The 12,564-nt window shown below is 44.6% G+C and overlaps 2 protein-coding genes across 4 annotated transcripts in view; one reads left to right on the top strand and one right to left on the bottom strand.

Moving 5' to 3' along the window:
- Sox6 (SRY-box transcription factor 6) overlaps positions 1–6,832 on the bottom strand; it is a 560,497-nt gene extending 553,665 nt beyond the window's left edge. The window contains exons 1-2 of one of the 3 annotated variants that reach the window (XM_028884562.2): positions 6,676–6,832; positions 5,952–6,134 (exon numbers count right to left, since the gene is read on the bottom strand). The gene's annotated coding sequence lies outside the window, so the exon portion shown is untranslated. Of the gene's footprint in view, positions 1–829; positions 1,235–1,546; positions 2,058–5,951; positions 6,135–6,675 lie in introns of those variants that run through there. The other 2 variants (XM_028884567.2, XM_028884566.2) reach the window with 2 other exon arrangements.
- Positions 6,833–6,868: 36 nt separating this feature from the next.
- C1H11orf58 (chromosome 1 C11orf58 homolog) overlaps positions 6,869–12,564 on the top strand; it is a 59,123-nt gene continuing 53,427 nt past the window's right edge. The window contains exon 1 of the mRNA XM_028884571.2: positions 6,869–7,051. Coding sequence (XP_028740404.1) covers positions 6,884–7,051 — 168 coding nt within the window. The 5' untranslated portion in view covers positions 6,869–6,883. The remainder of the gene's footprint in view (positions 7,052–12,564) is intronic.

The following is a 12,564-nucleotide window of genomic DNA, read 5'->3' as shown; positions in this document are numbered from 1 at the left end:
CTTACTTCGCATTTAGTCTCTATTTGGGGGGGTGCGGTTTAGGTCTGCTCTAAAGGAAGCCCGTTTTGTCCAGGTTGGATATTGTCTACTTATGGATCAGCCCTTGGGTAAGAGTTTAATTTATGGCTTATGCATTCTTTTAAGGTCGATTTACATGACCTCCGGCTACAACTGAGACTGCCGAGGAGGGCACTCTAGTCGTCAGTCGGCCAAACCCACAATTACAACAGCCCTCCCCCGTCTCCTGTGGCTCTAACTCCCCTGGCAAACTGACTGTTCTCTCTCTCTCTCTCTCTCTCTCTCTCTCTCTCTCTCTCTCTCTCTCTCTCTCTCTCTCTCTCTCTCTCTCTCTCTCTCTCTCTCGTTTCTTCTTTCTTTTTTATGACTTTACTTTTTAATATTATGAATAAGATTAGATATCACTTTGAAAGTTTCGTTAAAACTTTCTCAAAACCCAAACAAGCATGCCGCGATGAGAAATCCAGTGTTCACAAAGCCCTCAAGATGTTGCCCTCTTGTGGGCACCAAGAGCATTACCACCCAAGAGCCCCATCTGAACCTTAAACTAGAAGATTGAGAGGAAGAGCAAGAGAAAGAGGAGGTGGGGGTAGGAAGAGAGAGAGAGGAAAGGGGAGAGCGAGGGAGGGGGAGAGAGGAGAGAGAGGAGAGAGAGGAGAGAGAGAAAGAGAGAGAGAGAGAGAGAGAGAGAGAGAGAGAGAGAGAGAGAGAGAGAGAGAGAGAGAGAGGGAGAGAGAGGAGCTAAACAACACAGGCAGGCACACCAACTTCTTACATCCCACACTTGTGCGAACTTCCATGAAATACCTACCTCAAACTTTACGGAGACTTAACAATTCATTCTCTAAGCCACCTGACTTCTTTTTCATTTCATTCCCACTTCTATAAATTAGAGTATCTACTTGGGGAAACGAGGGTGGAAGAATTAGGTGGGCCAAGAGGGCAGACAGATTTCCGGACGAATACTTGCGATGGCGATAACAGTTCTGCTGTCAAAGGTGGCTTTGGCTGTCTCTCCCTGCCCTTTTGCCTCAGTGTCCTACGCACAGTTATCTGAGGCTACAACATGTGTTTTCTTGGAGTGATTTGGGGAAGGGGGGCAAGAAAACCAGAAACCCGCCTCGAAGATCTGTCACCGACTCTGGAGTAGGACACAAGTCTCCGAGAGAGGCAGGCATCCTGAGGATCGGCGTGTCCACCGCAGGCGAGCAGCGCCGGGCCCCTTTCTCTACCTCGGCTCGCCAGCCCGCCCGCCCTCCCGCGAGCGCCCTCCTCCTAGTCCCCTCCCGGCAAGCCAAGGCTCTGCCAAGGGCTCCGCTCGCCTGCCTCGCGTCCCTCCACTGTCCCACCCCAGCCGCCGTCCCCACTCGGAGAAACTAACCCCAGAGGTGCCGGGAAAGGCAGGAGTGGGAGGCGCTGGGGGCTTCGGTCCCCTGCCCCCTCCGGCGCCCCAACAGGTAGCTCTCACTGCTGCTCTCCTCACACTGCCTCCCTCGCTCTCTTAAGTCGCTCGCTCCGTCCCGGTTACCTGGGCGGGCTCCAGGATGGTACCTCACGGGAGGGCTCCTTGTGCGCTGCGCCGCGGGAGTAAAAGGCATTAAAGAAAAAGGGAAAGATACAAATTTTAAAAATTAAAGAAAGGGGAGTCGTTGCTAGGTCAATTAGCTGAGCCTGCGGAGCAAGGGAGCAGGTCCCCAGCGCTGCTGCCCGGCCCGCCGCCCGTTAACTCAAGTCTGCGGGGGTGTCCTGCCCCGGGCCAGGGGGGAGCGCTGAGCGCACAAGTTTGCTGCCGGGGTGCCAGGAGGTGCACGCGGAGCCGGGTGACAGGGGGCTTCCCCCCTTGAAACAAGTGAAGGCGATGGTTAGTGCTGTCAATCTTGGCAATCAGTGTGAGCGGCCATGTCGTAAGTATTCAAAGCATTTCCCGTCGTGCAACATCAGAAAGTGAGTGGCCAGGGCATTGATCTGAGCGAGGGAGAGGAGGCAGGGCTCCCCTCCCAGACAACACAGGCAAGATGAGACAAGAGGCGAAGGAGGCAGCAAGCCAGGCGGGGCGGCTGGGAGGGAGGGGGAAGGGCTGGAGAAGAAGGAGGGGAGAGCAGGAGGCAGAGGCAAGAGCAAGCCTCCCAGAGAGGAGGGCAGAGAGACGGCGCGAGCAGAGACTGGAACTGGACGCAGAGTGGAGCACCCACTGCAAGGGGAAAGCAGAGGGCGATTCCGGCCAAGAGGGGACAAGGGACAAGAACTAGATAGAGGAGAGGGCAATTCTGGGGCTGCTAGTGAAGGAACCAAGAAAAAGGTCAAATGAAGCCGGAGAAAGGTAGGCAGCTCTCGAGAAAAAAAGCAGAGCAAAGGGGAAGTGAGGAAGTCAAACGGGAGGAAAGCAAAGAAAATCACTTGAGTTTCGGAAAAGTTAAGCGACCGGAGGTTAAAAAATACCGTGAGACTGAACTAGACGGTAACAGTGAGAAGTGGGAGAAACACAGGAGGAGAACAGGGTTGAAGTGGGCCAGGGAGCAGAAAAGTGACTTTGGAGGTAAATTCTAGAGGTGAGAGAGAAGTAGTCAGCAGAATGGAGAGGAAAAGACTCAGGAAGCAGAGATTATGAAACCTTCAATTAGCAGAACCTCGGTAAATGAGAAGAAAAATTAAAGAATGTAAGAGAATTTGAAAGAAAAAGAAATTGGCATTCAAATCCCTAACGTTGTTGGGTAGCCTTGTCCTAGAGGCCATATGATTGATGGAGTTCACGGAATAAATTTTCTATAAAAAGATATGTACAAACACCACAGACAGCTTTTTACCATATAACAATATGGTAAAAACAATATGGTATAACAATAAATGAAATGGCCGAACATCTATCCTATGGATGAGCCTTGTTTCATGGAACTGAGTGGGTGATACATGTTCATTACCTTAACCTTGCAAAGACAGACTTGGAATCTCAAGTGACTGAGCTGGAGCTTGGAGAAGATGAAGCGTTCCAAGTCAACCAGAATAGTATATAAAATTGCATAGTCAGATATAGACAATTCTCTAATAAAAGGCACCTCTCCTCAATAAAAGCCCTACACATGTTCAAGATCCCCTTTGAGCCATGTGTAGGGTAGGGTAATGGTGTGAAGGATACAGAATGGCCTAACTGAGTAGAACTTTATCTCAAGTTAGAGACAGCTGGGGGTCCAGAAAAGGAGGAAACATTGTTGGTGCCCATACCATAGTTGAGACGGAAAAAGAAAAAGAGGTAAGTAAGAAAACTATCTGTGACCTCATTGTGGAGCTGACAAGAGGCAGTGTGTAAAAAGTGAGGTTGGCTTGCCTCAAACCAGGTCCAGAAAAAAACCTGAGGTCAGTGGAGACCTACATGAGGAATAAAAGCCAGGAGAGAGGCTCTGGCTAACCAGCATACCTGCAGAGACTTGAAAGGCTTCTACTTTGTAGAAACTGACAAAAGAGAGCTCCTCTGGGGTGCCTCCTAAAGAGAGATGCTGAAATAAGGCAGAGAAGGAACAGGAATGATAACCAACATAGGGAAGACCTCCCATAGACAGAAGCAAAGAGAAAGGGGGAAGAGCCTCATCTTTGTTAACCAGGCAATAGAAGGAACTGGCTCCTTACTGTACACTTCATGTTAGTTAGCTTCCATATGAACTCCAGACAAGAGAGAAAGGATGGGATAAAGGTACAGATCACACCTAGGATGAGCCTGGAAGAAGGCAGAGACCGGCTGCTTCTGCTCTATGGGAAACACAATGTTTGAGGGTTTGGAGTTTAGGACTATATGTTAAAATGACTTGAAGGTGGGTTGGAAGGAAAATAGTCCTAGGCAAGAAATTTGGAGATTTCCATTGCTCACAACTGCCTCCAGGCACTGGAACTGGAGACCCCATGAGGAGCAATCTCCAGTGCCTAGCAGGCCAGATTCTTATTTGACCGGCTTCCCCAAAGCTGGACCATCTTAGACCTGACACACAGGAAGAAAGGCCAAACCTGCACCCCCATTTGTGTCTGAGCTAGGTTCCACCTAGCCTACCTCTGAATTCCTGAGCCTGGAACTCTTCAGCTGGGGGGGGGGGGGTACAGAGATCCTCTCCAAATCCTACGGGTCAAACTAAATGACCTGCCCTAAAAACCTACAAAGAAAAGAAGCGCCAAGTTAGGTCTCAAAGACCCATTCTCAGGGAAGAGCCACCAAACAGATGAGCCTTCGCATAAGCAAACATGGGAGCCACTGGGTTCCTCCAAAACGCTGAGACAGGTTTGACTTTCTCAACACCAGCGCACTAATCTTTTTAAAACACAGAGTACTCAGCACTCTGGGAGACAGACTCAGCCGACCAGAAAGCAGGCCGCTAGGTCGGCGGGAGGCAAGAAGAAAAAGGAAATGTTACCAAGATTTCTGTGATCCAAGACCCTAGTGCCTTCTGAAAAAGCGCTCAGGAGTTCTCTTTAGATTTCAGTTCATAAACTAGTACCAAAGTAGATGGCTGAGGGATAGGCAACTGGAGCAGATGACAATATTGGGCCCCAAAAGAAGGAAACTAAACTTTGGGGTCTGAGTGTCACAATGCAGACTGCTCTGAGTGACATGTGGCCCGGGGGAAGTAGGGGTGTGTGCTTGCTAAAGGTTTCCTCCAAAGCCTGGGGTACCAGCTGTACTACGCAAGTGGGTGAGGCAGAGAGCCAGGCATCCGCTGATGTGGTGGGCTTTCCACCTGGTCCGCACCGCCTGCGGATTCCAAGAAGTCTATGAAGGGCACCCGACATCGCATTCAGATCCTGGAACACACTCGCTCACTTCCCCTGGGGGCCGGAGCCAGCTCGACACGAACCCAGGTGGTAAAATGCGGGAACTGAGGGAGGGAAGAAGAGGCCAGCGGGTGAGGCTGACTTACCTGCCTGCTGGGGTTGCTGCCTGGGCGCCCGCTGTGTTTGTGTCCCTGTGCACCTCGACCAACCAAAGACAACTCGGCTTTGCTAAGTTTGGCCTCGCACCTCCAAGAGAAGAGGCAGAACTGGCCGAGACAAGACGCGCACGGTTCCTGGAGAGAGGTTCCCCCTGAACTTGGGAAGGGCAACGCAATTAATCCTGCTTCCGAAGTTAATATTTAAAACACCCACGCAAAAAAACATAACAGCCGTTAAAACCTCGAATTCCCCCTTTGAAAAGCTCCCTTCCACCAGCCAGGAGGACCATTCACCTACATGACTTCATCTTAAGGTGGCCAACTTCTCGAAGGAAAGGCTTCATAGCTACTGTGTAAACAGGACAGATATGTCACTCCAAAACATCAAGGAGAACTTTTAACAAAACGAAGAATACGTGAACGAGTGTAAAAGGCAAGAGGGAAGAAGTTGAAAAACTTTAATTACAGCGTGGAGAAAACTTTTCGCCATTGGTTTCCTTAAACCGGGATAACAAACACCCCAATGCTCCAGCAGCCCGTGGCACTTCATTTAAGTTTGGGAGAAGCAGATAACATCAACTCCCAAATAACAGTGCCCTTGGGACAGTACCTCAAAGAGATCGGAACTCCTGTTTCAACAACAAAAGCAACTGTGAATAATACTCTTCATCCTTTAAGATGTCATTTTGCAGAAGGACAAGGCACTGCCCCGGACTTTAAACGATGGAGTGTAACATTACATTTCATTTGAACCTGAGAGTCATCCAGTTGGGAAAAGCACAGCCATAGTTACAGTAGCAGCAGAGCACGTCACAAAGAAGGTAGGGAAAGTGGTAAAAATGCATGAACTTCTGTTGTCAGAGAAAAATAAAGATAAATAAAAAGTAACTTTTATAGACATGCCTTTCCTAGCTCAGGAAAGTTAATTTCCCAGTGTGCTTTGGCTGTCAAAGGTGCAAAGCCAAGGCGAGGGAGTGCGTGGCTGGAATCTGCATGCTGATAAGAGAAGGGTGATGTACTTACAGTGACAGAGGGCAGGCTGCGGGAGAAAAGCTGTTTGTGTTAGCCTGCGAGTTACCCAGGGCTGCAGTGAGAGCCGAAGGGAGGAGGCGTGGGAGTGCCCGTCTGCGTACACCTTCACCGCGTCTCATTACATCTGCCAGCCTCTCTCTCCCTCTCTCTTTCATTTCCACATTCCCTTTGTTCCTGAAAAAAAAATCTACACGTCACATCAGAGTCCCCAGATGCAGTCTACACCAAAGAAAAAAATGAATAATTCAATCAAACTGTGCATAGTCTCTAAGGCAATAAATCTATCGCACTTAAAGAAACGAAGGGTAATTACTACCACAGAATTAGAATAAGGCCAAAGACCAGCGATGTCGTTGAGTCTCTGGATTAACTCCACAGTCAAATAAAGTTTTATTTATTTAATCATTTTTTTACATCTTGAACGGAAAGTCAGACAAAGATTTTTTTAAACTTATTTCAGAGCTATTCGCGTCTTTTGAAACACGTTCTAGAAGGTGGGGGAGGGTACTGGATGGTCTACCTTGTTCAAACGCTCCCAAAGACATCAGCTGCGCACCGGCACTGACACCAACCAAGACAATGCGTGCCGGGGAGCCTGTCCAGAGCCGGTTTCTCCCACTCCACCCTCCTCTGCTCTCCTTTCAATAGTGGAGCGTCCTCCGCTAGCCCACCACTGCGACTCTGCAGCAGGGCAGCTGCAATCTGAGAGCCTTACCTGCGGCAGTGCGAAGACCCAAAAGAAACCGTCTTTCGCTGCCACCAACACCCCGTGCCATTCCTACGCACCCCTCCAAAGTCCTGTAACCATCTACTTCTTCCATCTGCCCACGAGAAACTGTAAACCGGATTTCCCCCCCGCCACGACTGAATGGAAGCTCTATACGGAACTGACTTCTGGATATGCCCTAGGTTGAGTTAAAGCGATGTCTGGAAAGAAAAAGAAGGGGAGGAAAGTAGGAGGGGGCAGCTCAAGCCCTGTCCAAGTTAGTCAGAAGGCGGTGTTAGGCGGGAAGCGCCTACTGAAGAAACAGCTGGGCTACACACTGGCCATACAGATCGCAGTTCTAGGAACCGTGTCCTTCGTCCCAGAGGTAAGACTGTATGACTGTCGCATGCTTATTCTTTTCACTGTCTGTGTCTCTCTTCCCCACCCACAACTACTCCTACCCCTCGGTTCGGCCTGCGTGCATCCTGGAGAAGGACTCCAGCGCTGTGAAGAGCTGTGTTTTCCGGACCCACTCATAAATTGTGGTTGTCACTGAACAGAGATCTGCAAATCTGCTGTATGCGACAGCGACCAAACCCTCTGTCCTGCCAGTTGCTCACTGACCCAGAACACAGGCACAGTGGACGGGAGCCCCAGCCTCCTGGGTCGCAGAGCCTGAGGGCCTTGAGGACCCAGGTGATGCTAGGAAGTCTCAAGCGTCCCAAACGGGTTGGAGCTAGAGTTTCCATCCCAGAAGCGCTTCTGCCTGCTTCGGGCACACATGTGCACGCAACACACACACACACACACTCACGCACGCACGCACGCACGCACGGCTGACATTTCGGCCCAACGACCCATCTTCAAGAGTCCCTTAAACAGTCATTTCGGCCCTCTGGGGAGCAGCTGGGAAACTGAAATTCGTGGATGAGCCCCTGGGTGCCAACCGCCAGTGCAGTCGGGCTTTGTTTATGTGCCTCGGTCGCCACCTTGAGGTGGGAGCGCAAGAGTGCGCTGGGCTCAGAGCCTCGAGGACCCACCGTGCAGATGTCGCTAACAGCTAGGGCAACCTCCGGGACAGTTTAAAAGAAAAGCCCAAGAAAGACCCCCTGGAGCAGAGGAGCCCGGGGACAGTACTGTCTTGGAAAACCCGGGCCAAGAGATGGCAGGGCAACACCTGCATAATAGCTAATGCCATTCTCAGCAGAATACAAAATTGGGGTTAGAGAACAGATCCGAGGCAGGGACTGTGGTTCGGGAACTTTGGGCACTAACTACCCAGGCTAGCTTGAGATGCAGTCTTGGCTCCCGTAGGGCGATGGACCCTATGCTCTTCTGCAAGGACCTGGCTCAAGGTCTGCAATCTTAGGTTGCTTTGCTTTCCATCTCCAGGAAGGGAGACAAAGGTCTTAGAGATGCAAACATTCCCCAAGGTCATAAGGAGAGGTCTGTAGGTGAGAACTGAGGACAGAAGAGAAACATTCAGACAGCACAGCTATCTGCTGAAAAAGCTGGGTCTAGGGTGGCCCAATTTCCAAGAAATCGGTGCTTCCAAGTGTGTTAAGAATGGGTTTGGTAAAACTAAGTAATGTGTTATTAATTGTATCACCTGCTTTCCATCTCCTGTCCTGCCATCTTCTGAAGCCCGTTTTCACTCGCTGTTCTGCAGATATTTTTGCTATCTGGATACTAAGATTTAAAGAGCCCTCTTGCTGACTCCTGCAACAACCTACTGCGGTTGTTCTTTGTTGTTCCTGGAAAACTGCCTTCAAGGCTTGGAGGCATCTTACAAGGCCATCCCAAAGGGCCTCCTCAGAGAAGTGCCCCTAGGGCACTCCTGAGATTTTTTTCACTGCTACTTGGGTACATAAATGTTATTTAAATATGATGTTTTACAAAAGAAGAATTGTTTAAGAAAAAGGACACTTGGGAACTATTTTGAGTTATATGAAAGCTTAAACCAGAGCTGGCTGACACCAACTGGGGCCTGACAGTATTTGGCCAGCAATAAATAAATAATGAAATAAAATTTGTAAATAGGTCCACAGCAATCTGATCCTAATGGCCAACAGGAAATGTTTTCTCTGAAAGGAGAAGCAACAGGCCTCTAAGGCAGACCCTTCTCTTCTGATTCATGCCACAGCCCAGCAAATCAACAGTGCCTTCACTCGTGTGGCAAGCTCAGTGTTATTGAATACAGTACTGAATTTTCCTGGGGAATCCCAATTATAGAAACACCTGTGCTAAGTAATGTTATTCTAATCCACTATGAAAACTGTAAGTATGTAATAGCCCTCAAATCATCTCATTTCTCAGTCACAGTGGGGTGGGCCAACTTCATGGAAGAACATTAGACTTGTACAATGCCCCAGAGCCTTACCTCAAAGGAAGCTTGCCTTTGCTATACATAATTCTGGCCATTCATTTTCTCTTAAATGGAAGGGGTATACACTGGGGCCAACATAACTGGCAGAAAGCAAGCTTAGGTAGAAACATCAGTTAAAGAAACTGGGGCACACATTGAATAGGCAGTCAGAGACCGATTCCATGACTTTTAAACAAAACCCTTGCAGTATAATTTGACATTATTCAATGGACACACTTCACTTTATTGTAAATAGAACATTAATGGAAAATGTAATGAAATTAAACTATCATAAATAAAGGTATGGTAGGGAACCATTGAAGCCCTCTACTAGCACTCCAAAACCCATATAAATTAGCTATACTTTAAAAAATATCAAGCTAACCTTTCTGAAATGCTCCGTGAAAGAAGGCATCAGGACAACAGCTGATTTACCACTGAAGGCTACTGAAGCTAATGCTGCTGAAATGGCCACATGAAAAGAGAAAGGCTAATCACTCATCCAAATGTTTCTCTGACATTCTACATGGAATTGTGGGATTTTTTTAACCAAAATAAAAATGATCCAGGTAATTAGCACATGTATCACAGAGAGAGAGAGAGAGAGAGAGAGAGAGAGAGAGAGAGAGAGAGAGAGAGAGAGAATACAATGAAAGGTTATATTTCAACCACAGAAGTAAACTTTCCTCACTAAAATTCCAAGTACCCCTCACAATAACTGTGATACTGTGTTATCTTTTCACCATCAAGTGAAAAGCATTCACACTACCTCATAGGTGCTGCTAACTGACTAAAGAGACTGAAGTTTGCTATTCGCTAACATGACTGTCATTCCATTTAGTATACACTCGAGTCACACCAGAAACACTGAATAAATCAACATGACACAGATTGTAATGCCTCATAAAAGACAGACAAGGGCCCACTCCCCAGTAGGTGCCAGGAGAGTGGCTTACTGACATTACCTTTCTGAAGAAGTCTGAGTATTTGCCTCAGAAATTTGATGGTTTATGCATTGTATTTTTAAGACTGAATTTGGTATCCCATAATTTTAAAATTTGGTCCTTAACAATCTTTCTTCTCAAACTATGGATCACTTTTTAAAATGCCTAAATATAGGATTTCTGTTGCATATGTGTTATTTCATTAAGTGCCTAATATGTGAAAAGAAAATAATTAAAAGCATGTTAACCAAGAACTTATTTTTTGTATTTTTATAATTCAATAAACATTAATAAAAAATGATTTTTATAAAATATGCCAGCAAAGTATTATGTTTGGCGTTTGATAATTCCATATGATGTTATATTATCTTATTCAGTATATACTATTTAAATTAAATTACCCAGTTATTTTTATCAACCAACAAATTATACATATTTCTAAAATACAAATTCTTAAATTATATATTTCTAATTTACCAAGTAATATATCTAAAAACATCTTAACAAGAGAGTTTATGGTTATATGCAATTCTAATAGCATTGTTTATTATAAAATCAGTTCTAAAAAATTCAAACTGTATTTCAAATCAAAATGTTTAATATAATTGCCAGGCAAAATGTCTTTAACCTCATACATGTCTTTATCACATATCATAATCATACATATATGATAGAGATGTTGGCTTCTTGAACTCAAACAATACAGGTTGAAGGAATAAGCCAATGTTCCCAAGGATCTGAATATTCACTATTATTTAAATAGCTCATTGGATGTTACTGACTTTCTAGTTTTTATTAGAATTTGTTATATTGGGTTTGAGTATATTCTTTCCAATAGGGGTGGAGAGGGAAACAGCCATGTTGAAAGTCTGCAGCATGTGTTCACCCCACGTTCATTTCTATCTCTTCAAGAAAAAAGAGAATGAAAAGCTTCTCTCGTGCATGCTTAAAAGTTCATGAATTGTAGGCTCTGGGGAAAACGTTCAAACTCAAGAGTTCATACAAAAACCTCTTTTAATTGTATGTAGCATGTTACCATCAGACTTTCAAAGTTGATGAAGCTCAGTACTAAAATGAATATTAAGCAAACAAGTGCTGACTACACTCACAAGAATTAGCATACTTCAGATTATAGTTTATAAATTTTTAAGGACATGAGCATCATGATATGGTTGTCATAGAAACTGCAACAATATGTCACTTAAATTAATTTTCTATGCAGTATAAGGCCTAGGCCTACATCACTCCAATACAAGTTTGAAAAGCAAAAGAAATTCAGTAAGGGTCCAACTTCTACCGACTTAGAAAATGGTAAAGAACAAGTTTTTAAAAAAAAAAACAATACTTTTTAATTACATAGTAAGATGGAAATTTAATAAAGGTTATAAAATGCTTCTAAATGAGTACATTGTGAAAAAAGTTTTTATTAATAATCAGCTACTTCTCTTAGTATTCCTTCCTCTTGTTACATGGTCCTATTTATAGGTAACAAAAATTATTGGTTATTATGTGTTACTTAATTATTAAATTATGGATGCTCTTTATGTTCTTGAGAGATGGGTGCAGTTTCTTTCACATTATAAATTCAGAACAACTAGACCAGAATTTTAATATTTTTAGTGATTATTTCAACAGTCCCTCTGATTTAGAAGGAAGTGTCACTGCATTACTACAAAAACCTTCATAGTATATCACTGCCAGGGATGCTCTGGTGACATTAATGGCTCAATTATTGGAACAGAAAAAGCTTATGAAAATAAAGCATATTTCCCAAAGAATAGTTATAGCAGAAGATTTGAAGTCCTAAATTAATCTGTCTTTTGGGCTACCAAATATCTTTTCCTTATATTTTCTATCATTGAACATTTCAATATGTAACATACCCATGAAAAATTTGAATATACACATTATATATTTAAACTCTTATTTATCTTGCATATTTTGTATGTAATTTAGTCTTTGTTAGTAATAATTTCAATTAATTACAGAAAGAAATTTCATAAAACTATCAATAAAAATATTGTACTTCTAAAATTAATTTTTGAAAAGTGAATGAAGGATAGCACGTTTTTTAAAGTCTGAAAAATAATCTGAAAGGGAAAAGATAAACGTATATAACATATTCTTCTTGATAAGATTAAGAGGATTCCAAAGCTTTTAAATGCAAGTTTTCCTGACAATTAACAATGAAAAGCAGATGTTTACAAAGCTGTTTCCTATGCTGTCTTAAAAGATGATAAAGGATGGTTTGTGGATAGTAGGAACGACAAGCCAGATAACTGCTTGCCGGGTGTGTATTTAAAAAGCATTTTCATTGGCTCACTTATTGTTAATAGAGAAAGAAAACACTTTGTGCTGCACACACTGTGTGACTGTGACTATAGAAACTGCCATCGTAAAGTCCTCAAAAACTCTTCAGATGTAATTTACAAAGATAATAATAACACAGAATTATTTCACTTCTCTGAATGCCACACATTTGCATACCAGGACTTCGTACAATGTAGTCATAATGCACATTCATAATGGCAAGGGCTCCATAGCACTTTAGCTGCAGCACACGATCTGTGCATTACACAATCTGTCTCA

This window comes from Peromyscus leucopus, chromosome 1, assembly GCF_004664715.2.
Source record: "Peromyscus leucopus breed LL Stock chromosome 1, UCI_PerLeu_2.1, whole genome shotgun sequence".
Lineage (NCBI taxonomy): Eukaryota > Metazoa > Chordata > Mammalia > Rodentia > Cricetidae > Peromyscus > Peromyscus leucopus.
This window is presented reverse-complemented; position numbering and strand designations above follow the sequence as displayed.